Source organism: Amblyomma mixtum, chromosome 2, assembly GCF_055824585.1.
Source record: "Amblyomma mixtum isolate Tamu chromosome 2, ASM5582458v1, whole genome shotgun sequence".
Classification (NCBI taxonomy): Eukaryota; Metazoa; Arthropoda; class Arachnida; order Ixodida; family Ixodidae; genus Amblyomma; species Amblyomma mixtum.
Genome location: NC_143013.1, coordinates 112,259,721 through 112,286,538, shown reverse-complemented (window position 1 = coordinate 112,286,538; position 26,818 = coordinate 112,259,721). Strand labels below are relative to the sequence as shown.

Sequence of the window (26,818 nt, the reverse complement as noted above, 5' to 3'; positions counted from 1 at the left end):
GGCTATGAGAGACGCCGTAGTGGAGGGCTCCGGAAATTTCGACCACCTGGGGTTCTTTAACGTGCACTGACATCGCACAGTACACGGGCCTCTAGAATTTCTCCTCCAAAGAAATTCTAGCCGCCGCGGCCGGGATCGAACCCGCGTCTTTTGGGTCAGCAGCCGAACACCATAGCCACTGAGCCACCGCGGCGGCGCTATTACCATTGTTCATTGATTTTCAAGCGCCACTCACAAATCCCCAATTTGTGAGAGTCTAATACTGCGATGCACAATACGCTCCCCATAAGCTTCCTAGTTGAGGTATCTATAACTGCAAATTAATTCCCCTTCCCCTTCCTTGTTTGCTTAATTGCAAATTAATTAGCATTTTTTAAGTATTAGAACCACGCCTAGTCCCAGATATTACCTGGAAACAGTCGGAGTCTTGTTCGTTAGCAGGAACATGGGGCAATAGAACCGTAATTGAACGCCTAACCGTAATTTAAAAGTGCCACAACACACACAAGAAAGGGAGGTTTTAAACAGTTGGAGCGGATAAAGCGTGATGCTCTGTGCCATGCCCGAGGCACTAGCTTAGTGTTATTGGAGGAAAAATCTTGAACAGATTTTAATTACACATCCAAGTGGGCCGCCACAGCAAGCACTATTTTTTCTGTGATATTCAACTAGTAAAGTGAAAAAAAGCAACGTTGCTGAAAACTGACAAGACCTACAAAGCATAGTTTACAAGGCTTTCGTATCCAGATGGTAGAGAGCCACATCTTTTGCTAAAAGCATGCAAATATTATCTGTACTGCCCAATACCAAAAGACTGAACAAAATATGTCACAACAAACGAAACCGTCCTTTAGTTAGAAGTCAATCATGTACTTTTTTCTTCAGTCCGCGCACGGAAATTTGGCGCCTTTAGGAATCTTCACCCCGCAGGCCTCCTGGTAATGGTCAAGGCAGCTTTGGAGAACCGAGCCCTCAGCGTCTTTCCGTACCCAAAGCATGCACTCTGGAAAAAATATTTGCGAAAATAAAGCAAAACATCTGTATTCTTTTTCTGAAGCGAAAAGTTTTCTGTTGTACTATGCATTTTTCATTTCACTGAAAGGAAAATTTTAAAGATGTCAATTTACTGCAGGAAGCGCAGCCATGCAAAAATGCCTCAAGATTAACGTGTTTTCTGTGCTTGAGGTACAGTCAAAGGTGCAGTATCTTCAGAAATTTCAGCCTGGAGAAGCCCCGTACGAATGGAGGAAAATATCTGCTAATCATAACAAAGTCTGAGCGTCCTTGGTGCTACTTGTGGTACCGTCAGACCGTCACAGTTTGCGTCTGAACAGCCCTTCGTGAGGTTCTTGAACGTGGGTTTGAGCAGGCCGAATGGACATCATTGGAAAATATCCAGAGTTCTTATTATTATTTTGTTTTTTTTTCACGGCAGCACACGTCCTGGGCGATCTTTTCTTTTTGAGCCGAGAAGTCAAGGTAGCTTTGCACATGAAAGGCATGACGAGTTGATTGTGGATGGCCAAATGCTCTATCTACAAGCGAAGTTATCGATAGTCTGGTCGAGTGTCACTGCATGCCCATCAGTTTTATATAAATAACTGGCTTGTGCAAGCTGTGTTCTCGCTGCAAATATCGTTTTGGAAATTATGTGTGCGATTAAATTTTCAACTTGAAGTACAAAGGGCTCCTATATATTGTCACGTTGTAGTGACGGCAGTCCAGTGGTCAGGAAGACACCAGCCAGTCTTGGAAACGAAGCTCTTTATTTGGGCTGACTTGCGCCCGCAAAATAACTGAATCACTCGGCGGCGGCGTAAGCAACAAACGTGCTTGGCGGTCGTCGAACTACGAATGCCCGCTGCTCGCGGCATCGTTCAATTTAAAGCCGGCAAGGAAACTTCGAGATAACAGGTCGAGATCATCTAGAGTAATCTGGAAAGACGTAGATGCCGCTCTTCGTGGCTGTGATCAATCGAGATTAGTCCGGTCGCTTCTCGCGTCACGAACAAAAATGATAACACCCCTTTCCTGCGGCCTTGCGCGAACGAACGGACACTACGATACGTGGCAATATCATCGAATGAGTGGAATCACCTTCTTTCTTGGACGGCCACCATCACCGATCATCATTTATTCAAGAATGTCATAGCTAACATTGTTTAACTAGGATGTATTTTATACGGCGTTATTGTTTTTTTCCTTTTTCTGTTTTTATTTTCTTTTTTTCTTCCCTGAACGCCTTAGCTAACAATGTATGTGCAGGAGTCATGTTCGTACCTTGCCTGTTTAATTAACTTCTGTTTGTTAAATTACATTTTTTGTAACCACTCCCCTCTGTAATGCCGTAATGGCCCTGAGGGTATAATATAAAAAAATAAATAATCATGTGCCTAGCTATAGGCCCTGCGTCAGACGAAGACCACTTTTAGTGAACTGCAATTAACTCTTCCCTGCTCCTGCTGCGGACACCCTGTACCCGCCAACTTCCTCAATTAACCACATCACTATCGGCCGCCCGTTAATATGTAGGCCTGCAATGGAAACCCTCTTGTTTTTATCCATGCTGCATGTGGTAGGACATCTCTCTCACATTACGGAGAGGCTGAGTTGGACACCGACTGCTGCCGGGTGCCCGCGGTCTTCGAATGCGTATAAAATTTTCCCCTGCCGTGTTTTCTGCTTTTCTTGGGCTAAAAGATTGAGAAAAGCCACTTCGACCACATTTTATTTGGCGGCCCAGCGATTTGTACCGCCTTCAAACAATTAAAGTCAACCTCTTGCGGTAAAGGCCAGCTATGGTATTTTTGCCTCGAGAATTTCACGTGAGAAGGGTCATGCACCAGGACGATAAAATTTTGTAGATATTTCAAAACTTCGAGAACGGTTAAGCTTCGGCTTTAAAAGTAAAACTCGATAGAGTTGACAAGGTAGACGCTTGGGCATGTTGGTTATACATATAGTTATATAGTTATCCATCCCGTTTAAATCTCGTACTAAAGACTCACACGTCAGCCAAGTTCCTGATCAATGTACTAATTACTCATGCACATGTCAGCGCATTCCTCGAAGATACTTCACCGAATCAAACACTACGACGACTTCACTAGGCCTACATTTATTCAATAACCAACGAGCGTTCGGGCTCTATGGCTACCGTTTCCATCTGCCAATCCGAAGGTACCGGGCTTGATTCCAAGCCATACGCTATTTACTGGATTTTGTTTTTACGTCAGTTACTTTACATTGGTACAGGAACCTCGCTGAGAATTTGCGGTTAGTAAGAACATTCTCTAGAATGTTCCTAAATTTTATTGATTCTTTGCTTACGTCGGAATTTTTCGCTCCCGGCCAACGATTCCGGCGATGATGACGGCGGCATCTCTGTGACTCGGGACCCTTAATGCTATTCTGTTAAAAAACAATCGTTAACTACCAGCACTGGACAGATAGCGTAGTCCTGTATATTTCTCCTTCTCCATTTCAGCTGCAATATAACCGACTAGCGCATGCTCCTCGACTCTTTCTAAAGTCTTCTCTTTCCTAGTGTTCACCTGCACTGCTCTGCAGCGATGACCACATTTTCCTCCGTATATTTCGCAACATTTTTGCTGAGAATCCACGTTGTTGCCCAACAGGGGAGCACGGTCGACCTTTAACTGCGTGGCCCCTCTTTGCCCAGGGATATTTTTAAATATTCTGCTGCCCTCGGTGTCTTTTTAGGATGATTAGCCATAAAGCCTATCAACACTGGGTTGCGCCGGAGTCTTCCATACGCCGCAACACAGAGCACTATCATACAATGATGTCATTCGCTTTGGACAAAGCCAATAGAGATAACTGAGTAAAGAACGAGTCCTGTCACTCTACTTGAACGTGTAGCATAATCCTTCTCTACCAACAGCTAAATAAAATTTTATCGCCTAGTGAAAAAATGTTCAAAGCAACAATTATATCTAGTTTTTGAAGTATGTTGGTTGTGGATTCGACAACTGCATAAACCACACTGAAAAGACAGGGGTAATTCCCTAACTTCATAACCACTCCACTTTCCATCTTTATTGATGCCTTCGATGGTATGCGAGGTGGGGGGCGGGGGCAATTCATTGTGGTGGCTACGATTGATTTTCTGTTCATGAGCTGAATCATTCTGCTGGAAAAATATAAATGCGTAATGCTGGGCTTCGAATACAACGTCCTGAAATTAGCAGGAGCGTGTATGCGCGAAAAAACATTTCACGGCCTTTATATTTGCTTTGACGATTGTAGTGTTTTAGCAAAAATAAAGCCTACATGCGCTGACGTGAACTTCACTCAGCCACCAAAACCCCAAGCGTCCTGATTGCATTGCAATGTTCACTCTCCAAGCTCCCTGTCATAGCTATGACCCCTCTCAGCTGCATCTTAGCATACCTTCCCGTGTTTCCTCATTTCCGGTTGTTCCGTGATGCATACTTTTGCAGTGTCACCATCAATCTCTCCCTTTCATGCTTTCATTGACGGTTTGCCCAAAACGACAAAATCAAGACGTGTGAGGATTCATGCACCGCTATTCAATATAGGAAATAATATACACAGTTTGGAACTGTACTGTTCTTACCGCCTCCGTTTAAATCCAAGTGTTCAACAGCACAGGTCTTGTAGTCTGAGTAGTAGAACTCTGCCTTGTGAGTTGTGGGATCTGAAATGAAATGGCTGATGTGAGCGCAAAAATTGTACATTTCCTAAGGGATGATAGGCGTTCTTTTACCGAATCGCAGGGGGATACTCGAAAGTGGAAATCAGAGCATTTTGCTCCCAAAGAGGTCATCTGTAAATTTGTTCAGACATAGCGGAACCCAAAATGTTACCCAGAACGCATATATGAATTATGCACATTTCTCACTTGCAGCACATTTAAAAATGAGTCACTTTTGACACCCTCGTGCTTAGTGAAATCAGAAAGTACATGCTCTGTTCCATTGTAGTCATCTTTTAAAGACCTGCAAATCAAAACAGGCGCTGTGAAGAGCTTTCGAAATTGGCCGATCTTTATAAATAAGAATTCTGCTTCATCTGGCCGATACTTGCCCGAATATCGTGCTTTAGGATGCAATTTTTATTTGCTAATTAAAATACTCATTCTGTTTAGCATGTATTAAAATGTGCACCTCTTGAGGATTCTGGATATTTCTTTTGCCCAGAGGCCCATAGTAAAGAATATAGAAAAAATTCATAGAGGAATAACTCTTAGACATGATGGCGCAATTTTTTAGTGGTCATTCATGGCAGCGCCTAGAGTAGGATAAATGCATTTCGATTATTGCTGACAAACTGAAATTTTGCGTGGGTATGACGATGGTATACTTATACACGTAGTCAAGTAAAATGAGGATGGGTAGAAAGCGAAACGAGCTGAGGCGCTGCGGAATACTACATCAGCCGTAAACAGCCCATAAAAAGATCAGATATTGAAATCCCATTTTGTTGTGATTGTGATCGGAAGACGACTTTTACGTGTTTATTACAGATATCAGGCATCATGATTATTTTGTCGTTCTCAGTTCGATCTGAATGGTATAAATCCAGCTTATTTTAAAAAAAGTCAAACAACTGGATCTCGCGCTCTGTTCATGGCTTATATGCTTCTTCAATTGTCCCTTTCTTGCTGCGAAATCAAGTACACTTGGAAAAAAATAGCAAGAGCAAACAAAACCATATTTCCGTGAATCTTTGTAGTGTTTGTTTGTTTATTCATTCTTCAAAGCAGCCGGCCCGTAGCTTTATCACTTTATTTGTGATGCAAGACGCGATCAGATTTATATCGCTGGATCGCATCCAGGCGGAGCTTCTAAATTTTTCCAGAATGTTGTAGGAACTTTGCAGCGAACAAAATAGCCTACCTCCTTGTTTTCCCTGCAAGTCTGCGCGAAGAAGTTCTTCAGGCTTCACACGACGAGCCGACAACTGGACATCTCAGGTTTTCTCGCACCCTCCAACGCATTCAAGACAAGTATTGCTTGCCGCGACTATTTGCCGATGTCGCACATTATGGGAAAACCTGCCGAGATTATCGGTGACGAAAGAGCCCTCCCGCACGACCAGCAGGGTTTCTGAGCACCATCAAACCCCCCTTAAGACCCATTCAGATGATCTGCATGAACGTATTTGCTCTTTCCCGATGTCAGCGCCTAGAAAGAGGTGGATCATTATAGCGGCCGATTACCTGACCCGCTACGCCGAGGCAAAAGCCCTACCGAACGAAACAGCAGCAGAATTCGCCAAAATGTTTGTGGAGAACATTCTTCTACAACATTGGGCCGCCGACGTGCTCATCATGGGCAGAGGAACCGCATTCCAGGCGGAACTGACGCAAGCTATCCTGCGTTACAGCCAAACCAGCCACCGGAGGACAACTGCATACCATCCGCAGACGCAGCTTCTACGTTGTTCCAGAATGTACTAGCAATTTTGCAAGTTTTATCTGGAAACTTAGCTGTCAGCTATAAATTGAGTCCGGACGAGAGCGGCGGGCATTGTGTTCGACGATCACCGAGCAAACCTGTTGTTGCGCCACCGCCGAGTCATCCAGTTCTTTGCAGGCGGAAGTCACCCCAAATAAAGAGTTTTCTTTACAAGCCATTCTCGCTGCTTTCCTGCTCGTCGCTCGGCAGTCAACACTGCGTGACAGTATCTACTCGCGGGGGTGAAAACCAGAACATCCGTTTGCTCTGTGCAATGGTCTAATAACAGAGTTCGCACTGCGGTTCTCTTGCCGTGCATCTTCAAAGGTATTTTTGTTACGTGTAGACTCAGCTTGTCCGCACGCCAGGGCTACATCGTAATACTGGCGCGTAAAGTACGTGATAATGAACTTTAAATACCGGATGATATGTCCAGGCGGGGAGAGCGCTTCTTTACGCAGGCGCAGCAAAATAGGGAAAGGCGAAGGCACGCACACATACAAGAACGCATACGCGAGTTTTTATGTCCTATGTCATAGCTGCACAAAAAAGTGTCTCAAGACTCCACCTACTGACGACAGCTGTGAAGCTTTTTGAATGGCGAGGCTGGCAGCTGGAATGTTCAGTTTGTTAACTGCGCGGCACGAAAGAAGATAATAGATCTTATTCCCACCTGCGGAATGATGGTGGTGGTTTCTTCTGCTTTCTGCTCAAGCATTTGGAACTAGCAATCACTGCGCAAATAATTGCGCACTCTAACTGAAGCCACAAAAGCATAAAAAAATTTTCAAGTCTCGTTTATGTTTTGTTTACTGTTGCATTCTTTCGCTTATATATACTAAAATAATTAGAGGGCCCTTATCGTCAGCGTGATAGGGCTCCAGTTGTTTTTTAAAAAAATCACATCTCAAAAGCCAGACCGAAGAAATATAAGTCCTTAAATGTTTAGTTGCTAAGTATGCAAGCTCAGGACAAGCAATGTGTGTACAAAAGAAGCCGAAAGGCTTTCATGTGGCCAAACAGATTACTATTACAGGAGCGAAAGAGACAAACCGCTAAAGAAGCATTCGGTACATTTTGAAACAGTAAAGGGCAACACCACGGCCACAGTGTCGGAACAAGCAACCTAAAGATCAGTCGATGTCTTTTCATAGCGATTACTACAAAGCAATAATGGCTGCTCGTTATGAATGCTTATGAAACACAGCTCAAGTTTGCATCCTGTATTGTGGCCTAGTGACGACCGATGTGCAACTTTTAAAACCTTTTTCGTTATGAATCTGAATCGCGCTGATAGTCTACGTCTTAGCTTCCTTTGTGGACCCCAACCATATACCAAAACAGAATGGGGTCCTTCTCGGACATTTTGCCACCGGGAGTAAAATCTTTCAAGGTAATTTCTTTAATGCTCTCAAAGAAGCTACGCTAACAGCCCTTTTTTCCGTTATGTTAGAAGAGTTCATTGAGTAGCTCCTATACAGCTTGGAAAGTATCTAGATTATAAAATAACTAAGATTTGCAGTTCCCGCTCGAAATGAACATATGATGAGGTCCAGAGTGGCTGTTGTACTTCATTATAAAGCTGATAGTGATCGCGTAATCCTTCAGCCTAAATGCTTTCATCACTGCTGATGAAATACAATGCTCTCCGAGCATAAACAGGCCCTGACTTTCGTCTATATGAGTTTGAATGTTTTCATATTCATTGCCCTGCATGGATAAATATAGGTAATTTCAACCGATTATAATGGTTGTGCAGGCAATTGCAAGGATTTGGGCTTGGGAACACAATACATCGCGGGCGTCTTTCGTAGCTGCTGGAGTAATCACTCAGTCAAGTACAATCCCAGCGCGATCGTCCCATAATGTACTATCATATCGCCATTAGATCAATATCTAATCTTTCACTAAGTTTTCTCTGCTGTTAGGTACTTAATAAGAGAGCATTTCCTCCAGAAGAGTGCCAAATCCAGTAAATAAATGACTGTTTTATTAGGTGTTTTTAAATACATTTAATGCATTCGAATTCCTCCTGATGGAAATTTTCAAGCTGCCATCCGTGCGTAGGAGCTGCCTAAAACGCACATATTTGCCGCTTTAAGTGACTACTAACCCCCAGCATTTAAATGTTGCGCTAGTAGTCAAGGTCGCTGTTCCGAGGCATGTCCCTCGTTTTACTTGCCCTGCGCGATGGCCGGCTAAGGGCTAGACTTTACAGACTGCCGGCTCGATTTTACAGAAAAATATTTCCTCACCTCACTTTGCTTGCGCACTACCCTGTCACCCTTTGTATGTGCCGAGGATCGCCGCAATTGCCGGCGAAATGCGGTTTAAGTGCATTGGAGGACAGAAGCATGAAGTAGAATTCCTTACCAGATCCCACCGTAAAGGTGACCAATCCAGGAGTGTCATCGGCTTTTAGGTGGAATGTTTTGGTTTCCCTATTTATTCGGAGAAAACAAACAAGATAAGATTGAAATCAGGTTACCAAGGTAATGTCTCTGCATTTTCCAGGCATCCGCGCGCAACTCTAATAGCGACGGCATATTACTTGATAATAACATATTTGCTCTAAAATTGCCCTTTTATGCACGGTGTAAAAATAATTAATATTGTACTTTTTTTCCAGAAATACAGAACAATGAAAGAAGGACATCCAGCTGCTAGCGGTAGCGCTCAACCTTTTCACCAGTGTCTGGTTTCCGCACAAACCACGTTATAGCAGCGCATGCACAGGGTGCAATGAATTTTCCTCACTAGCTAAAATACTACATGATGAAAATATTGATGCCTCCATACAAATCTCTCTCTGCTGGGGAATAATTTTGTCACTTTCGCTAATCACGCATTATAGCGGCCTGACGGGCTAGGTCAGGCTCTGGCTCTAATATAATTAAGCCAGTCTGCCTTCGCTGGACTGTTGAGACTAGGGTATAATGAGCATGACCTCAAGTCGACAGCTTTTTAAAGCCGTACACTGTTGGTCACATTTTGTCCCTAAGCCTTCTAACCTGATTCATTGACACGCTGGTGGGAGCGGAGAACCCGGACGGCCCGATCACACTGCTGACGATGCGATACCGGGGAGCTCTAACTTCAGAACACTGCTAGTACTGCGAAGCATTTTCCTTCAGCAAACCTGCTCTCGCCTCATCATGCATGGAGAATTTCTCGACGCTATTCGCAACGGGGCTCTCAAAGTATCTGTGCTGTTTCTAACTGCTTTTCTGGGAGACTGAAATCCGCACTCAGTTCATTCTGGCTTTGATGAATATAAGTACGGTATTGATCCTCCTATCAAAAAGCAAGCATCAGCACACCGGCCTACTCTATCAAAAATTTCATGCAAGCGCCAAACTTCTGCGTGCTGAGCTGGCGTCTTCCTTGACGCCATGCTGATGGACCGCAAAAAGCTTGTAGCACCCGGGCCTTGTTGAGGTTATGATTTTTTAATAGATGTTTACGGCTTTTTTACTTGGTCTCGTCTCTGCTAATTGGTAAAGGCGTCGTTGGTAAGACTGGTGCGCTTTATCTAATTGATACTGAAAATATTTTGATATCTAGTACGTGCCGTGACAATACCCCTAGCGAATCGAGGGTGCGCTTGCAGTATAAGAATTTCATTTCTAGCAGTTCTGACCCCAGAGGCCGGGTTAGGATCGCCTCTTATTTTTATCTCTGGGCCATAGATAAAAATCTCCTCAAATAATGAGCAACCGAAAATTGATTCGGATCGTGGTCTTATTTCATTCGACCGGTTTATCAACAGTCTTGAACAAAGCACTGAAGACATAAGCCAGCTTATTTTTGCGGAGGCCGAAAGCGAGACCAAAACTGATATCTGGACCTGCAAGTTACATGTGTACAGCGTCAGCGTCCTTTCCAACGAAAGCGAAAGAGGACGCACCGGAGCGCTTACCGCAGAAGAACATTGCTGGAGCTGTCTAACGTTGCTGAAAACCCTTGCAATCGTCGCGATAGCTTAGCGGTTATGGTGCTCGGCTGCTGATCGGAAAGACGCGAGTTCTATCTCGGCCATGGCGGTCACATTTTGATGGAGCCGAAGTGCTTGAGTACCGCGTGCTGTACGATGTCAGTGCACGTTTATGAGGCCCAAGTGGTCAAATCCATCAATAACGATGCCCCTCATAGCCCCAGTCGCTTTTGCACGTTAAACCCCATACACTAAACCGAACCCTAGGAAACTTGTTTTGCTATTGAGAGGGCAGTCGCCTTGCAGGTGGTAAAAAGAAATCCTCTGCTTTTCGCGTGGGAACCTTGGCCGCTTACAGCCCCTCCAACATTCCACTACACTGCCCCGAATGCGTTGTGCACAACATGCCTGCGCGGAAACATACCCGGATGTGCATCGCCCAGGGAACGTTTGAGCTGGCTCCGTTCTTGGGAAATGTTACAAACCCACCAGAACGAGATCACAAATAGAAAGCTTTTACGCTGCTAGGCAGTCTGCAGTAATGAACCAGGTTGAATAGAGTTTTTTTAATGGTGTGTAGTAGTGCCGGTATGACCTCCGTGCTTTAGTTAAGCGGCGCTTCAAAATACTGGTAAAAATTTGTCCCTAAAACTTGTACCTATGAAAATTGTAGCTTCCTTTGTTCTCTGTAGCGCCATACATTCGACTTTAATAGCATCATTTCAGCATATCGAAGAAACATTGAACGGCGTCAGCAATTATCGTCGCATTATCTGTTACTTTTAATCTACTGTACTATCGTTCTGGGCTTCCCTCCTCGGTGGAAGTATTGCCGCAGCACCACATAGGATGCAGCCGAGTCTCGACAGAGAAAGTGTTTTCTCTGCGCGTGTTCCGACCGGATTGCACAAAGGTGTAGAATAATCTGTACTCTGTAGGCAACCGAGGCTTATGCACCCGCATATGAAGGCATGAAGCCACCCATGCCTTCGAGAATTCGAAGGAAAGCATAAAATTACAGACGCTCAGCAGCCCGGCGTCACCTCGAGCTTGCAGAAAGCAGGCTGGCCAGAACTCCGAGGAAGATCTGGCATTCAAGGCACCCTTTGTAGGCTAATTCAAAAATTAAAATATCTTTTCACTATATATGGCCGGTCCTGCAAGTGTTTCTTCGGTCCTAGAAACCATTCCATGCTGCCTTTAGCGCTTGACAAAAAAGCTCCACGAGTGCAAGCGCTCAAGACGAAACTTGCGTGTCTATGACTAGTAGTTGGCGTTGACATCATGCAACGTCCGCACATCGGCCGGACGAAGCCTAGGAGGAAGTGAAAGGAGAAGCGGAGAGCTGCATACTCTGTATGCTGACGGTGCGTCATATGAGTGCGCCGAGTAGCAGTGCGTCAGACACGACAGAGATGGCGCCAAGCGGAGAACGCCTACATATTCCCGCCAAACCCACAGTTAACGTGTGCGGTTGCACCTCGCGCCGGTCGTATCATGGAAGACACCGTGAAGCAGCCTGGGCGAAGGACGCACCGCGTAAACGAGCTGCTCATGCTCGCAAGCGGAAAGATGCGCCCGAAGATTATGGCTATTTTTTCCCAGTGAAGTATTCCCGCCAGAAGCGATCAGCCGAGACCTAACGTGAGGTCATTTCGAATCATGTGGCTCCGCGTGCTCCAAGCCGCCTGTGAAAAGCGCCAGGATAGTGAAGGTCGACCCTGACAGGCCAAAGCTACCGGCGAAAGAGGCATGACTAAAATTTGCGATTTGTGCAAAACCATGAAGGATAGGATCATTATTCATAATAGCACCAGAGGAAATCAGGTGCTGCGGATCATCCCTATTACGAAGACTGTGAAATCTTTTCTTCTTTCTCAGTTTTTCTGAGGCACACATTTCAGTTATAAATTGCACACCGTACACATTATCCGAAGACGAGAATTCGAATAATTAAAGGCTTGAAATTCCAGCAGCTTATTTATTATGAGCGCCTCTTAGACGCGCCTCAATGTGTGAATATGGCGCAAGGCTGCTTTGACAAAAATATTTTTTTTTGTTATCAAGTCGCTGTCTTCAACATTCTGTATAAAACTACAAGTCCTATACAAAGAAGCTCTACGAATGCACCACTGCTAATGCTAATTTCGATCATCACTGTTGAAGAACAGCAACGATATGATGTATCCATTCTGAATTCCTAGAAACAAGTAATACAAACTTTATCAGGAGGGTTCATGGTTTGTGATCGTGCCAAGTCGTGCGGTCTGTTTTGATAACTATTTGCTGCACTCCAAACCGCATCTGTGACGTAATGTTCCTTTTTCTTCTTGTTGCTGATACCAGGGACACACCTCTCTCTTGTGCGTCCACTGCTTTGTGTTGTGCTAATTGTAGAGTCAAGATCCAGGGAAACAGGAAGTAAGCGAACAAGATGGCGTCTTTGCTAGAGGCCTGCAGTTGCAATCACAAATGGAAGCCCGCAGGTATTTCTGGCCGCGAAGTAAAACAAGGAGCTTAGCGAACGTGATCTCAAGCCCTCACAGGTGCTTCACAGTCTCTTGCAACATGATTAAATAATTTCACTCAGATTCTCGGCAACGAAGTAAGAAGACACCGAAGAACCGTAACCACGGGCGACTATCTAGCTGCGCTGGCGGCGCTAGAAAAATTTCACAGGGTAATTAAGACTGCTTACGTGATGCAAAGAGAAAGCATTATTGTGTCATCGTTAGCGCTCGACCACGACACAGGTTGCGCACTCAGAAATGAAACAAAGACGAGCCACAGAACGCTGATTGCACAAACGCTATGTCCACAAAGATCCCAGTTAAACAAGTGAACGGAATACCTGTCGCGAGCTAGCCTCAATATTGACTAGCAGGGATATGCAGTTTGCAGCTAGAACTCTCATGATACCATCGAGGACGCATAGGAAAAACGGTTGCTCACAGTTTGGGCACGAATGTAGTAGGAAAAAGTGGCGCCACATTAGTGCTAGCATGTGGTGGGATACATATAAAAGAACGAAACGCTATGATTTTTCCTTTTCATACTGTTCTATCTGCACGTGGCAGCGGTGGTGGCTTGGCTCAAGCCAGTAGGCAGTCCCGTGCAATTTCCTTTGCATCCTTCTCTCAGGCACAACAACAACAACAACGATTGACGGCACAGCTCGCGTAACCCTATTTTTCTTGCTGTCAGTGGGATTTTCTGTAGCATCAGCGAGTACACAATAACACTCTAACATACTAATATAGGCTACCTGCTTTTCTCGTAATGGAGCTAGTAAGCCTTAAAATGTCCTTTCTTCTTTCGCAATCTCATGCATGAACGAATGGCGCCAGATAAGCTACTCGGATATCACGCTAGGCTTCCGCACACTGCTTCGCGTGTTCTCTAGATTACATGGCTGCAGGTGCATTCATTTTCTACACTTTCGCAGCATCTGATGCATGCGACGAACACTCCCATACACTCGCGCCACGTCGAAACGAAAATGAATTCCTGTTCTCCGTCTTCGGTAGCAAATGGAGGAAAGCAGTACACATATTCGTATGCCCTGCACCCACACCTGGACGAAGGACTGCGAGTACTATCCAGGTTTTACAGCCAGTTTCACCCCATTAATTTGTGAGCGAACGAATATATTAGCATCGCTTTCACCTTCACTGTGCATTTCAGTATACAGATCTAAATGATTCGCGGACTGAACGACTAAATCTCTTAAGTTAGCCGCACAGTTGAAACATTTCACTAAGGTACTCTTTCTTACTTTATCAAAGTGTTCATTTGAACTCTATGCGCTCCAGACTTGTTCAATTTTTACCTTTTAACATTTAAGGTTATACTAAAATTTTCTTCACTTTTCCACTGCGGACAAAGCATCTCCTAACCCAGCTAGCTCGATTCCTTCAGCATATTCATTCGGTCTCAAATTAATTACCCTATTGTCAATGATGCGCACTCATCGTCCTCACATTCTCCAAGAAATGTAGCTCATTATTATCGCAAAAATATTAGACGCTTTCCACATTTCTGCTCCGAAAATGTAATGTATGCTTGGAAAGCAGCACAAAACCAATTTACTGGCAGGATGAAAAAATGAAAGCGGTAACGTTTAGCGCAACTGGCAGATGTGGACGCTTCAAAAAAGCGCAGCATCTGCTGAAGCCAGTAAACTGAAGATGTGCCGACTCTAAAACATGGGATCAAAGACCTCTTTTTATCTCATTATAACTGCGTCCACTTTAGGGCCCAAGCACCTCCAGTTTCACTCCAGTTAACGCTGACCTGCGCCGCATGGATTCATTTCATTCTTATATTCAAAGTAAAACAACATAAAGACAAAACAAGATAGAACATAAGCCGGTTGCCAAAGTGGAGTAGAAGCGAAAGCCTGTAGGGCCCATAGTTTAAATCAGCCAGAGTAAGAAACAGGATAATTGGTAAACAGGAAAGGCTGTCAGCTGTAACTGGTTTAAACTGACAAGGCTGGTTCCTGTACAATCCTATTAATCTCTGCCTCTGTTCTTTAGTCATCTGAACGGTTTCACGTTTCAAGCGTAGTGAAATTCATTGTACACAGTGCTATTGGCCAAAGGGTTTTTCGTGTTCCTCCAAACTATGGCACTCTTCAGCAAAATGCAAGGCGGCATATAGTTTACACGTTGTTATTATAATTTGAGTGCTTTGATTTGGCACATAAGTGAGTATATTGAGCTGGAGCATACTGAGTACACATTTTTCACAAGATTTCTTCAAATGAAACGAACGGTTGGAGCGGTGTGTGCTTTTGGGGTCAATCATTCTGGGTCGAGTCTAGACCATGAATGTTCAAAATTCTCTCCACGCCTTTTAGCGTTCAACTTTTATTGCACAGTCTACACTGCGCCTTGTGGTCTTACTAGCGTTTCTCCTGCTGAAATGTGTAGGCCAAAGAAAAGCCTTGCGCCCTTATTTAGATGTGTGATAACAAATAATTGAGGTTTTTAAGAGTTAGCAATTCCTCTGCTAGAGCACCAAATTTTTTCCTCACACCAATATTAGCGGCGTTCGAAAGGCATAGCCAAACAGTCGTTCGATTTCTTACTGCGATAAAACTCTTGACATTTAGAAATAGTTTCACGCTGGCATTATAGTTTGCTTTAGACTGAAAAAATGAAACTATTCATTTTGATATCCTTGGCAATGGTCCACCAAATAAAACACCTATTTAAAGGGAAAGTAAGAAAAACTTCATGATTATTGTTATAAGTAAAAGTTGATTACGTGACTCTTCGTTAGCTTGCAGATGGTTTTCTGATATAAAAGATGCATGTTATTCTCACAAGAAATCCTGTTAAATGTTGATAAGTTTTTTCTCCCTCTGATTCTTAACTCCTGGCATCGTCATTGAAAAGGACCCCCGTAGCATCATTTTCAAATGTGTGGTGTAGCATCCTAGACTCTGTTGTCAGCGCCCAAAAAACTGTGGCCGCTATTGCATTTTACTTGCGTAATTGGCTGGCGTTCTCGGCACGGCTCCTTTACTTTTCATCCTGACCTAGCTTGTAATAGCTCTTCGTTCAGCAGAAGTAGCTTTTTACTGTTCAAGGTATTGATTTAGTAAGACGGCATCTTTAATTTTTTCTCACCACCTATTTCTGAAGTAGTGTCCTGTTAGGATGCAGACAAAACAAATAGTGCAAACAAAAATAATCTATACCCAGTCGAGGGAAAGTAGAAGTCGTAGGTGACGCTTTTCGTGTCTGCATCTATCCCTGTGCGTGTCGCTTCAGCGCACTCAAAAAGCTTGCTTCCATCTGAGGCAGTGATTGCTGTACCATCTGGAAAGGCGGTCCATATCTGAAAAGGTGAATGCACACATATACGGCGAGCAATTTACCAGAAGTAATCCTTTTTTTGCTTCCCCTGCCGATGAAGAAGTGCAAGAGATAGCAGTAGGTCGCGCTCCGCCGCCCACCGTCCCATTATATTCGTTCGCTTAGATGCTACCGACGCATTCTGAGGAACATCCATGGAAGAAGTGATCCCCTTTACCTTCCTACTCTAACCTGATTTGATTTTCTCGACCAGCAGAAGCGGAAACTATTCCTCACGTAATAGCGCATCAACGTTTATTGTATTAAACAAATGAAATTCTTTACAATAAGCTCCAAAAGAAACCGCTCATGGAGCTACGCCACAGTGCATTAGCCGATACGTCGTTTTTATTCTTCTGCCTGATATAACTGGCTATGGGGAACATCACCAAGGAAAGTGCATTGCGAGTGGGCTATTGATTGCAATAATGAAAAACCTGCAATATCTATTTTGAAGGCAATAATCGACATACGCTTAATAACCGACGATGCATACCCTTAGCGAAAAAGAGGATGTGCTTAAAAAACATTTCAAACATATTGTGTAAATGTCATACTTACTTCTCATTTTTTGTCTCTATGCTTAAAATGCAATACGAATGATTTCTAAGTATATGATTTTGAACGTTCTTTAAAATACGTGAAAAGTATATTTTTGCCTGCTTAGCATATTTATAATGTATTAAATATACTAAAATGTACATTAAATATATTTGATCACATCAGAAATACACTAAATATATACATTTAATACATTAAAAATATATTCACTTCGGCTTAAAAAAGGTCTACTTGTCGGCTTCGCAGAAAGAGACGGGTTAATGCTTCAACTGCAGAACAAATTCTACAAGCGCAGTTATCATCAGTCACGATGTGCATGGGATTATAAGGTCACGTGATGGAATCGGAACGGCAAAGATACCTACACAGCCAATCATGACGGAAATGCCGCAGCAAACAAGAAGTGCTCCGACAAGCGCCATACTTGGTTTGTTGCCTTATATATAACCACCGAGAGCGACGCAGTATCTTGCCCGGTGATGCGTTTTTTGTGCAAAGACTATGAGCCTACAAATTATCCCAGAAGTGCCGTACTGGTCGCGTTCGAATCTGGGGGCGACCTAGAACCGAACTGCTAGTCGAAACTTGCATCAGAAATAGGTCAAGAGTCGAACTGCCAACCAGCAAATACACGGGCGTCGAAGGGAGCCGGTTGGCCATGCCTGTTGTGGCTGGCATATTCCGGCCCGAAAGTACCCAAGGCGCCTTTGCCGGTATCATGCTATCACGCATGCTATCACATTCATGCTCTCACCCTCCTGCTAGAAGTTACCATAAACGAAAGGACGAAAGGAAAGGGAGAGGTTTCACTGTTCCATGAAACGTAAATTCGAGCCATTGATTGTTCCACGATAGCTTGAAGTGTAATGCAAATATGTTTACGCGGACCGTCCATTCCTTAGAATTTATGTATACTTGGACGAATTAATTGCGTATTTACGAACGTACACTTTAAATGCATTGCCAACACCAAAATGCGATTTCCTGAAACTCGATTTTGAGAATTAGGTTTTACAACGGCAGCTTGAAGTGCGCTGCAAATATGCTAGATGGACTTCCATTTTGCCAAAATTTAAGTATTCTTTGGACGAATTAAATGCGTATTTACGGAAGTAGACTTCAAATACGTTGAGAACACGCAAATTTCATTTCTCGAAACGCGATTTCGACCACTCCACGGCTCAACGGCAGCTAGAAGTGTGCTCAAACCGACCACTGATTAGAGGCGGACGACTTCGACAGAGAAGGCTCCTGGGGGTAGAACCAAGACGTCTCTGAAGATGCCCCCAAACCGCAGGAAAAACCATTAGTGTAAATAAAGTTTTCCCTTCCTTCCTTCCAAATACGTTTAAAAGGACTGCCCGTTTATTACAATTGAAGTATACTTCGAATGAACTAATTTCATATTTACGAAAGAACACTTTTAGAACATTGACAATATGCTAAAACAGCATACATAATTTTTCACATATAGGAAAAGTGCTCGAGGTGTGGTTGAAATTAGGTATTTTTGGCATATTTTAAGAATATATTTCGAATACCAAGCATGCAATTTCAGGAACATATTTCCTACATAATTTTAGTGCATTCATGAATAGAAAATATGTTTAAACTACAATTTAATTAGCCTACCGTATATACCAAACGTATTAGTTTTTGCTAAAGGATTCACAAATCCTGATATTTTTGAGGAAGATTTTCTGGACTTAATTTTCCACTACATAACGCTATATAAGGGCCCTGGTCTTCAGAGCAGCAGTGTTTCTCATACATCATTTCTGCAGAGATTTAGCAATAAAGTGACACTGTAGTTGTTCTTTTGAGACGCAATGAAGTTTTAGCATAGTCCTCCTAATTGAGAGGTCAGAGAAAGGCATAAGTCAGTCTCTCTGCACCCGGACGCTAAATGCAAGCAGCAATATTTTTTATAACAAAAAAAGGGCACCCGAAATACCCTAATTTAGCTTGATGCCTGAACGCAGCCGAGAGGGAAGAGTTCAAACTGAGATTGGAAACAGGTTAGGTAGTGAAATGGAACCTCTATTGTAGAGGCAAAAGGCAGAACCACCTACTGCCATGCCTTCCCGTACCCGTTAAAAACACCGTATGCTGTAATTTGATCGGCAGCCCTCCACAACGGTGCCTTTCTCACTGCCTGCTTTCACTCCTCCCTTTATCTATACCCTGAGTCGGTGGAGATTGTCCCTACTCCTGTGTTAATCCGTTCTTGAAAGGCTTGTGTCTTTTTTCAAGCATGTTAGAGTTCTACAATGCTTTTCGTGTTAGGGCGTCACGTGCCTTAAGCCTTTTTTTGTCATGCAGGTGTAAAAACCCGTGCTTCGTTTCTCTCATGTGTCATGTTAGAAAGCACAAGCAGTTGTCCTCGAAAGCTTACAACGATCATTTAATAAGCGCGCCTAATAAAATTTTCTACCTCTGCAAAGCTGAAAAAAAAAACTCTCTGAAATTGCGCCAACAAAAATAACCATCATGAGGCTTTAGGGTTGAGGGGGGGGGGGGGGGGGGCGTCAACATAGTTTGCTAGCATCGCAGAAAGGGCTGCCTGCATCTAATTCCGCATTGTTGCAATCACCAGCTAGCAAACTGTGCACCTTTCAATACCAAACGCGACACAATGTACGCTGTGCGACGAAACTGTAAGTGATGTACCATTTTGGGTGTAAACCATACATGGGTGTAAAAACGACAGCAAATAAAAGAACACGTGGATGACATCTATGTATCCTGGTAGGAACACACCAGGGCTACAGCCACTTCGAGTTTTCTATTTGTTAGGAAAAAAAGCGAAAAAGAATTTTGGGAATAATATGTAAAGTCTCGTCGTAGTCTGCTGCATTTACAGGAAATAGGGCACTACTGGCGTCTTTGCTCCATTCCGCTTACGTTGCTTCCATGAATCTCGCGGTGCTTTGTTGTCAGGTAAAAGTGACCATCAGCTCATTGCTGTACTGAATCGACGATATTCGCGAGGTTCGCACATAAAGAATATATCTGCAGTTAAATTTGAAAGCACGCATTCATTGTAATGAAAGATCAAACGGTCTCAAGGCCACATATTTATATGTGCTGGCGTGTAACGATACCTTGAAGGTGTCTAGGCCATCCTCGTTTTCCTCGGTGCTGACTGCAGCATTTGTGTAGCAAGCTGCAACAACTGCAAGCAGAGCGAGCGATCTCATTCCGCACAACGGACCTCTTGTTCCAGCTTTGCCCAGATCGCGCAAGCGTTTGTCCTTTCCACTCAGTTATATCTGGTGGAAAAAAAGCAGAGGTACATTCCACCCGTTCATTCGCACAGATTGTTCTTTGTTGTCGGCATATTTGAGAGAGATTGGACTTGACTGCATGATTTGAGTTGAGTTGAAAGTCCTTGCTTCTCAAGGCCAGTCTCTGTTCTCTGGTAAGCTTTGAAGTCTGTTTTTTTTCTGACAAATAAAAACGGCATATATCAACGTGACGTTTCTTCGGACGTACAGGTGCCGTCAAAAGTAAATGGAAGGCAATATTAACGAAAAAATTGAATCATTGCCCTCTCAAGTCATGCATCCTTGAATACATACGTGCAGCCTGATTGTGATTGTGAGAATTGCACTGTGCACCAACAAACATAGGCCATTATGCTTTAGATTTAAAGAAATTAAATTTTTTGAGAAAGTCGCCTTCCATTTGCTTTTGACGGCGACTGTACATTCGTGTTGATTATTTACATTTATCCGCGTTCGTTAAAAGAAAAATGTTACTTGCTTATGACAGAGGCCGAATTTGTTTTTTCGTTCAGCGTCATTTTTTTTAAAGTTAACTTCTCGCAAACTGTGCCTATTACTTGAGCTAAATGTGTATGATTTAGCTTAAATATAGGAAAAATTGCTACGCAGGGAAAAGGACGATTTGTTTAAACATTCAACCAAACAAAAGAATTTATGAAAACGTTCAACATGAAAGTTCGCTGACTATTGTTGCACCTGTTATTGACTGAAGCCTCAAAACTGTAATGGAAAACGTACAGGCCAGTCAAGCTTGTCTTCCTTTTGAGCGTAATTATAATTAGGCACTATCCAGCCCATGACATTTTACGTCACATACTTTGGTCTGCATAGGACATTTAATTAAAACAATAAATAGTTTTTTAACATTTTATTGTATGATCTCTATGTCGCGTAGCCTGTAGAGCTAATGGGAAAATTTGCTGCTATAGCTCTGTAACAGCCCCGCGTTAACTAGAGCGTTTTGTTCCCTTATCGTTGAGGTATTTTAATTAAAATTTCAACTCGTACAAATTTGGTTTGATGTCGTTGCCTTTGGAATTCAGCAACAAAAAAACACAGAGGGTCATCTGTCTATAAAATATGAGTTTTTTCGGGATGTTCACTTCTAAAAATATTTTCATTATTCCTGGTGCTGTACAAAGAGGGACCGTTGGATCCAGCAGTGGGTTAACAGTGTTTCTTTAAACGCAACGGTCTGAGAAATTTCTCGGCTAAAGAGCAGAGATTGAACGGTGGATGGTTCCAGAATGTTTGAAACGAGCCAGGTAACAATGTTCGCTGCCATTGCTTTCTTTTTGTATGAATTTTTTTTCCGCAAAGTATATTAGCCAGTTTTGTGACATGCTTTGAGAGTTTGGGTCTGACGTACAAGCTATTCAACTAATCTAGCTGTTAAATTTTTAAGTTGCTCTTCTTTGCACAGACTTTGGTGCATAGTATTTGTTAGAGCCTTTTCTGCACCATAGCCTCGGCAGTCGCATTTTCATGGACACGAAATGCGAAGACGATCGAGTGCTGTGGGATGCTACCAACTATAAAGAGAACTATATTGTCTAAAACGGTCCGGGGTCCTTTGTTACAGCGTCCGCCACAGTCCACGTGTCGGGTTCGGGTGTCTGATTCTAGAACTCGAACCTGTAACAATATTTTGCATCTCATGTGCGGCAACTGAGGCATGCATAGCGCTTTGAATTGTACAAGAACGCGGTAAACTCTTACACACCGCTCTCACTAAAAAAATAGATATAGCCATCAAAACGAAGGAACTGGCATTGTTTTTTATACCAACAAGTATTATTTGATAAAAGTTTCAAGGCTCAGCTCCAGCACGCAATGATATTTGCATTCCACCAAATTTCAGGCAAGATGCTCGTTCGACGATTTTGATGCTGCAGATGTCTATTCCTTCTTTACTGTCGTGTATTTTTTTCCTTTCGCTTTTTATGCATGGTAATACCAAGACTGTATGGCCTTTTGCACCATGACTTGGACTGAACTCTTGCGGCAATGAACACCGAGAGCGCTTCTGAACGCGTATTAGCACAAAATCCCTTAAACGTTAGGCCACTTGAAGCTGGTATTACTGCTGCGGACGATCCCGACACGGCAGTGATTAGTAATTAATCTTGCACAACACTGAATATTAAGGAAAAATTTTATTATTATGGAAAGTATACCTGTGTATGACTGCTTGACATCCCTGTATCCCTACCCCCGCTTGATGTAATATCGCTTTTGGGACACGCAAAACTGGTTAAAATGGCGTGAACAATAAAATGCACAAAATAAGTCCGCACGACGAGCGCTGCAGATTCGCTACTAAAAATGTTTGCTCGTAATGCTTTCCCTTCCGCAGGTTTCAGAAACTTTTCTTTAAATTGCCGCTGTGGCTTAGTGGTTATGGCGCTCGGCTACTGCCCCGAAAGGCGTGGGTTCGATCCCGGCCGTTTCTGTTGAATTTGGATGGAGGCGAAATTATAGAGGCCAGTACAGTGAGCGATGTGAGAGCATGTAGAGAACCCCAGGTGGTCGACATTTCCCGAGCCATTCAGAACAACGTCCCTGCTAGCCTGAGCCGCTGCGGGACTCTGAGCCCCATAAACCATAACCCAACTATTGAAGCGAAAGCTTCACTAAGGAACCCAGGCTTCAATCGCGGACCGTGCAAATTTGACCTTCATCTGAGTTAGAGATCAAACCATGAAAAAACGCATGAAAAACTGCTGCTCATGTTGCTTTGTGGCAGGGGATCAGTGCGAGAGTTCTGCGTTAGGTGGACAGAACTGCAGGCGACAGTGTGTAGAGGCGGAGGGAGTTTTTCTCTGCGGAAGGGCTGCTTTGTCCTCATGTGTGAGGAAAGGACGTTGCGCTTTCTTTTTTCTCGCAAGCCAGACAGCCGGAAAAACCGGACTGTCTGGACAGCTGTGATACTCTGAAGTTTTCTCTTCGGAACGAAAGATCGCTTGCAGTAGTGTTCGAAGATGTGCGTCTTGAGACGCGCTGTATAGAGCGTACGAGCTTTGAGTAGAACTCTTCACTTTGCAATGAAACACGAACAACCTTTGCAGTCTGAGTGTTCGAAAATGGGTTTGCCCCCGCAGGGGCGCAGCGGGGTTTGCGGAGCCTCCTCTAAGCGCACACCCCAGAGGAAGCCGGCGCCGGGCCGGTGGTCGTTTGTACCCATTTTTACTGGTGGGTGTCCGGCGGTGGGTTTCGAACCAACCGCCTCCCGACGCCGAATTGGCGCCCAGACCACACTACCATGTAAAAGAGAAAACAAACTTGAATCAATATCCATGACTGGGAGTCGAACCCGCGGCTGCGCGAACAGATCTCCTTTAAAGGCCGCTCAGCGACACCACTAGGCTATCGCCGCATTTTTTTTTCTTCATTGCGTAGGAATAGCGCCGAAAAGTAAAATCAAAGCACGCTTACGCCACAAAGCACCAGGCCACCATACCCCCGCATGACCCTATCTTCCATAACATCAGAAGTCAGCCAACATGGCCCGGGTTAAATTGCACAATACTTTCGCGCTGTAAATTGGAGAGCGTCGTCTTCATCAACTGCCATCTGCTACGTCCCACGCCTCCTTACCGTCGTCTTCAACGTAGCAAAAACCAGTTCTTTCACTCCGATTCAAATGTAGTAAACATTCCCTGTAGTTTTTTTTTTTCTTTACCAGCATAGCCACCATCCCAAAGGGGATAAAAAATTCAGGGGGCACTTTGACTGTTTAAAGTGCGTAGAGGCGAAAGCGTTTTCCGCACCACTTTCAGTGCTTCTGTGGCACTGGTGGCGTCACATATAATTTACGACTAATTACTAAGTGATGACAAATCAGTAATTAATGGTTAATTACTGATTAATGCCTGAATACTAATTAACTGCTATTAATGACGCTTAAGCTTCGCCTTTAGGAGTGGAACGCGACAGCGAGTTGTAGCGCTGCCAGGGAGTCCACGGAACACCACCACCCGTTCGGCGCGATGCCTTGCCCTTTGAACGCAACGCTTTTTGAGGAAAGGAAATGGCGCAGTAATTCTCTGTCATCTCGGTGTACACCTGAACTTGTGGGGTTTAAATCGGGGAAGATAAACACGTATTCCCCGCTTAAGCGCGGCTGACTCAGTTCAAAACCGCGCGGACCCCACCCCGTGGTCGCGTACGCTACTGAGCGCACGCCGACCACGGCGGGCCGTGCTCTACGGGAACAAAGGAACGACACACTGGCTGACACAAACAAGGCATTTATTGCTATAGCAACAATAACGCCAGCTAGCAACAAAATACACTGAGGAATCTAGGATGTCCGACTCACCAGCACGGCTACGAGCGAACGTCCGCCCACGGTAGGGCAAAGGGATAAACTCCGAGGCCCGACGGAACGAGCTGAGGGGAAGACGTTTCCACACGAGGACGCCCGCGGCCAAGAGCGGAGCTTTGCGCGTGAACGTCCACACGCTATCCTGTCCCGGGGAGAAGAGACCTCGCCTTCCCCCGCGCGCGAGCGGCCAAACACGCCATCCGTGGCGCTGCTGTCGCTGCGACGCGAGCGCCCTCCCCTGTTAGCTAGAGTAACCAAACTAAAGGGAGTGCTTTTCGGGGGCAGCTAACAACAGTGGGGTGCAGTGCGGGAAAGTGAACGCAGGGGACGAAGGCGTCCCCACAAACTATAGTGCCTAGAATATACTGCCATTATATTCTAGGCACTATACCTGAACCGCACCGTAGAGGAAGGGAGGAAGTGGGAGTGAAAGAAGACAAAGAGGGCCTGTAATGAAGAAAATGCAAATTGTATTTGAGGAAAGGAAGTTACGCAGTAACTGTCTCACATATCTCGGTGAGTAGTAGTAGTAGTGAAAACATTTCTTTTTTTTTTTTCAAAAAGGAAGAGTTAGGGAGTAGGGGGATGGGGATAGATAGATGTGGAGCTTCAGTGGTCGGTCTTCCCTAGTCCAGGATCCCGTTGGCTTCCGCCGCTGCCTTGGCCCTCGTCACCAGCATAAGCTATGCGCTCGGGTCGGAGTCAGCCAGGAGGGCCTCCCACTGCTCTAGACTAGGGCTATTTACCTTTGGTAGTAAAGGCCTTTTTTCGCAGCCCGAGGTGGTGCGGTACGTTGTGGCGTAGCCCCCACACCACACGCACTCTTTCGCATATATGTTCGGCCACATTTTGTGATACATGGCTCTGCTTGGGTAGGTGTCTGTTTGTAGTCGTCTGAGCGTGGTGGCCTGCTCTCTGTCGAGGATATCCGCCGGAGCCGAGTACTTCTTGCGCGCTCCCAACAACGCCTTCATTGCCTCCCCGTAAGATTCTGGCGTGCTGAAGGGTTCGACCGGCAAACCCGCCCTCCGGTTCGTGAACCCTCGGAAAACGGTGTCTGCCATGAGATTTCCCTGAACCCGTGTCAGGGACCCAAATGATACAAGAGAAAAGGGATGAAGGAGCGAGATGCGTTACGGATCACTTCTGCGCTCATCATACCGAGGATGACGTACGCGCTTCCGTACCTACAACCTAACAAAGGGGAAAAGAACAAAATGGAAACATGCATCAGAAAGGCGTACAAGCAAGCTTTAGGCGTCATGACCTGCGCCTTGACAGAGAAGCTGATGAACATGGGGGTGTACGGCACCTATGAGGTGGTGGTGGTGGTGAAAAACATTTATAATGCAATAAATATTTACAAAGAGGTGATTGGGGTAGGCCCTATAGGCCCTTTCCCCTAACAATACTAGGTGGAGCCCCTATTCCGGGGCCCCATTGGCAAGCAACGCCGCCCGCGTCCGGTGAACCAAGGCCTTTTGGGTCTTTAGGTCCTGACAGCCGAGCAGGGCCGCCTCCCAGTCCTCTCTGGTGGGGTTGGGGTTGGGGGGGATAGATGGGTTTGACTGACACGCCCAAACCATGTGGAAGGTGTCAGCCACCTCCCCACAGAACTGGCACGCGCCATCAAAGGATGTATTGAAATGTTTAAGCACCGCCGGGCACAGTAAAGTGTTAGTAAGAATTTTGATGAGGAGGCGCTCGTCAGCGCGATCCAGACCCTTACAAGGGGCCGGGTAGCGCCGGTGCTCCTCCTTGTAGTAATCGGTGATTTGTTTGAATGTAATGGCCAGATTGTCTGATTGGGAGTACCCTTCCAAGGAGCACAGCGAAACCATGCTCAGATTTCAAATGGAAAGACTTAAAAGAACAGCCGCTGGCCGCGCACTACTGGTCAAGCTAGGATACCCGGCAGAAGACGAGGGCGAAGACAAGACAGACATTGACAGCCAAATTAGGAACACTTTCTTGGTTAAACCAGTGCCCAGAAACATGGACACCAAGAACCACGAAGGAAGACGGGCGGCGAGATCATTGGAGTTGGACAGGTTCCTAAAGAAGAAACAGATGGTTCTGTATGTTGACGCGTCCAAGTACAGAACGAAGGAAAACGCTAGGGCGGTAGCAGTAGTGAACGCCAATGGGAATATAGTTACTGGTGCATCAGTGCGCACAAGGACAACACAAGCAGCGGAAGAGATCGCCATAGCTCTAGCCCTGACTGAAGTTAATCGGCAGGGACTGAGTTACTGGATAGCGATGGATTCTCAGGCTGCAGCAAGGGCATACAGAGATGGCAGGATCGGCCGAAAAGCCGCGAGTACCCTCTTCGAACAAAAACAACACAGACATGGATCAAACAACACAAGCATTCAACACACCATCTCGGTGAACACCCG

The 26,818-nt window shown here is 44.7% G+C and overlaps 1 protein-coding gene across 1 annotated transcript; it reads right to left on the bottom strand.

Moving 5' to 3' along the window:
* Positions 1 to 99: 99 nt before the first annotated feature.
* Positions 100 to 24,737, bottom strand: LOC149360597 (uncharacterized). The gene is made up of 6 exons (XM_089569341.1): positions 24,411 to 24,737; positions 19,907 to 20,074; positions 16,085 to 16,224; positions 8,817 to 8,884; positions 4,601 to 4,681; positions 100 to 1,003 (listed from the first exon to the last, which is right to left on the bottom strand). The coding sequence occupies exons 2-6, from the start codon at positions 20,000 to 20,002 to the stop codon at positions 882 to 884; spliced, it is 507 nt and encodes a 168-aa protein (XP_089425467.1). The 5' UTR covers positions 20,003 to 20,074; positions 24,411 to 24,737; the 3' UTR covers positions 100 to 881.
* Between the last annotated feature and the right edge of the window lie 2,081 nt (positions 24,738 to 26,818).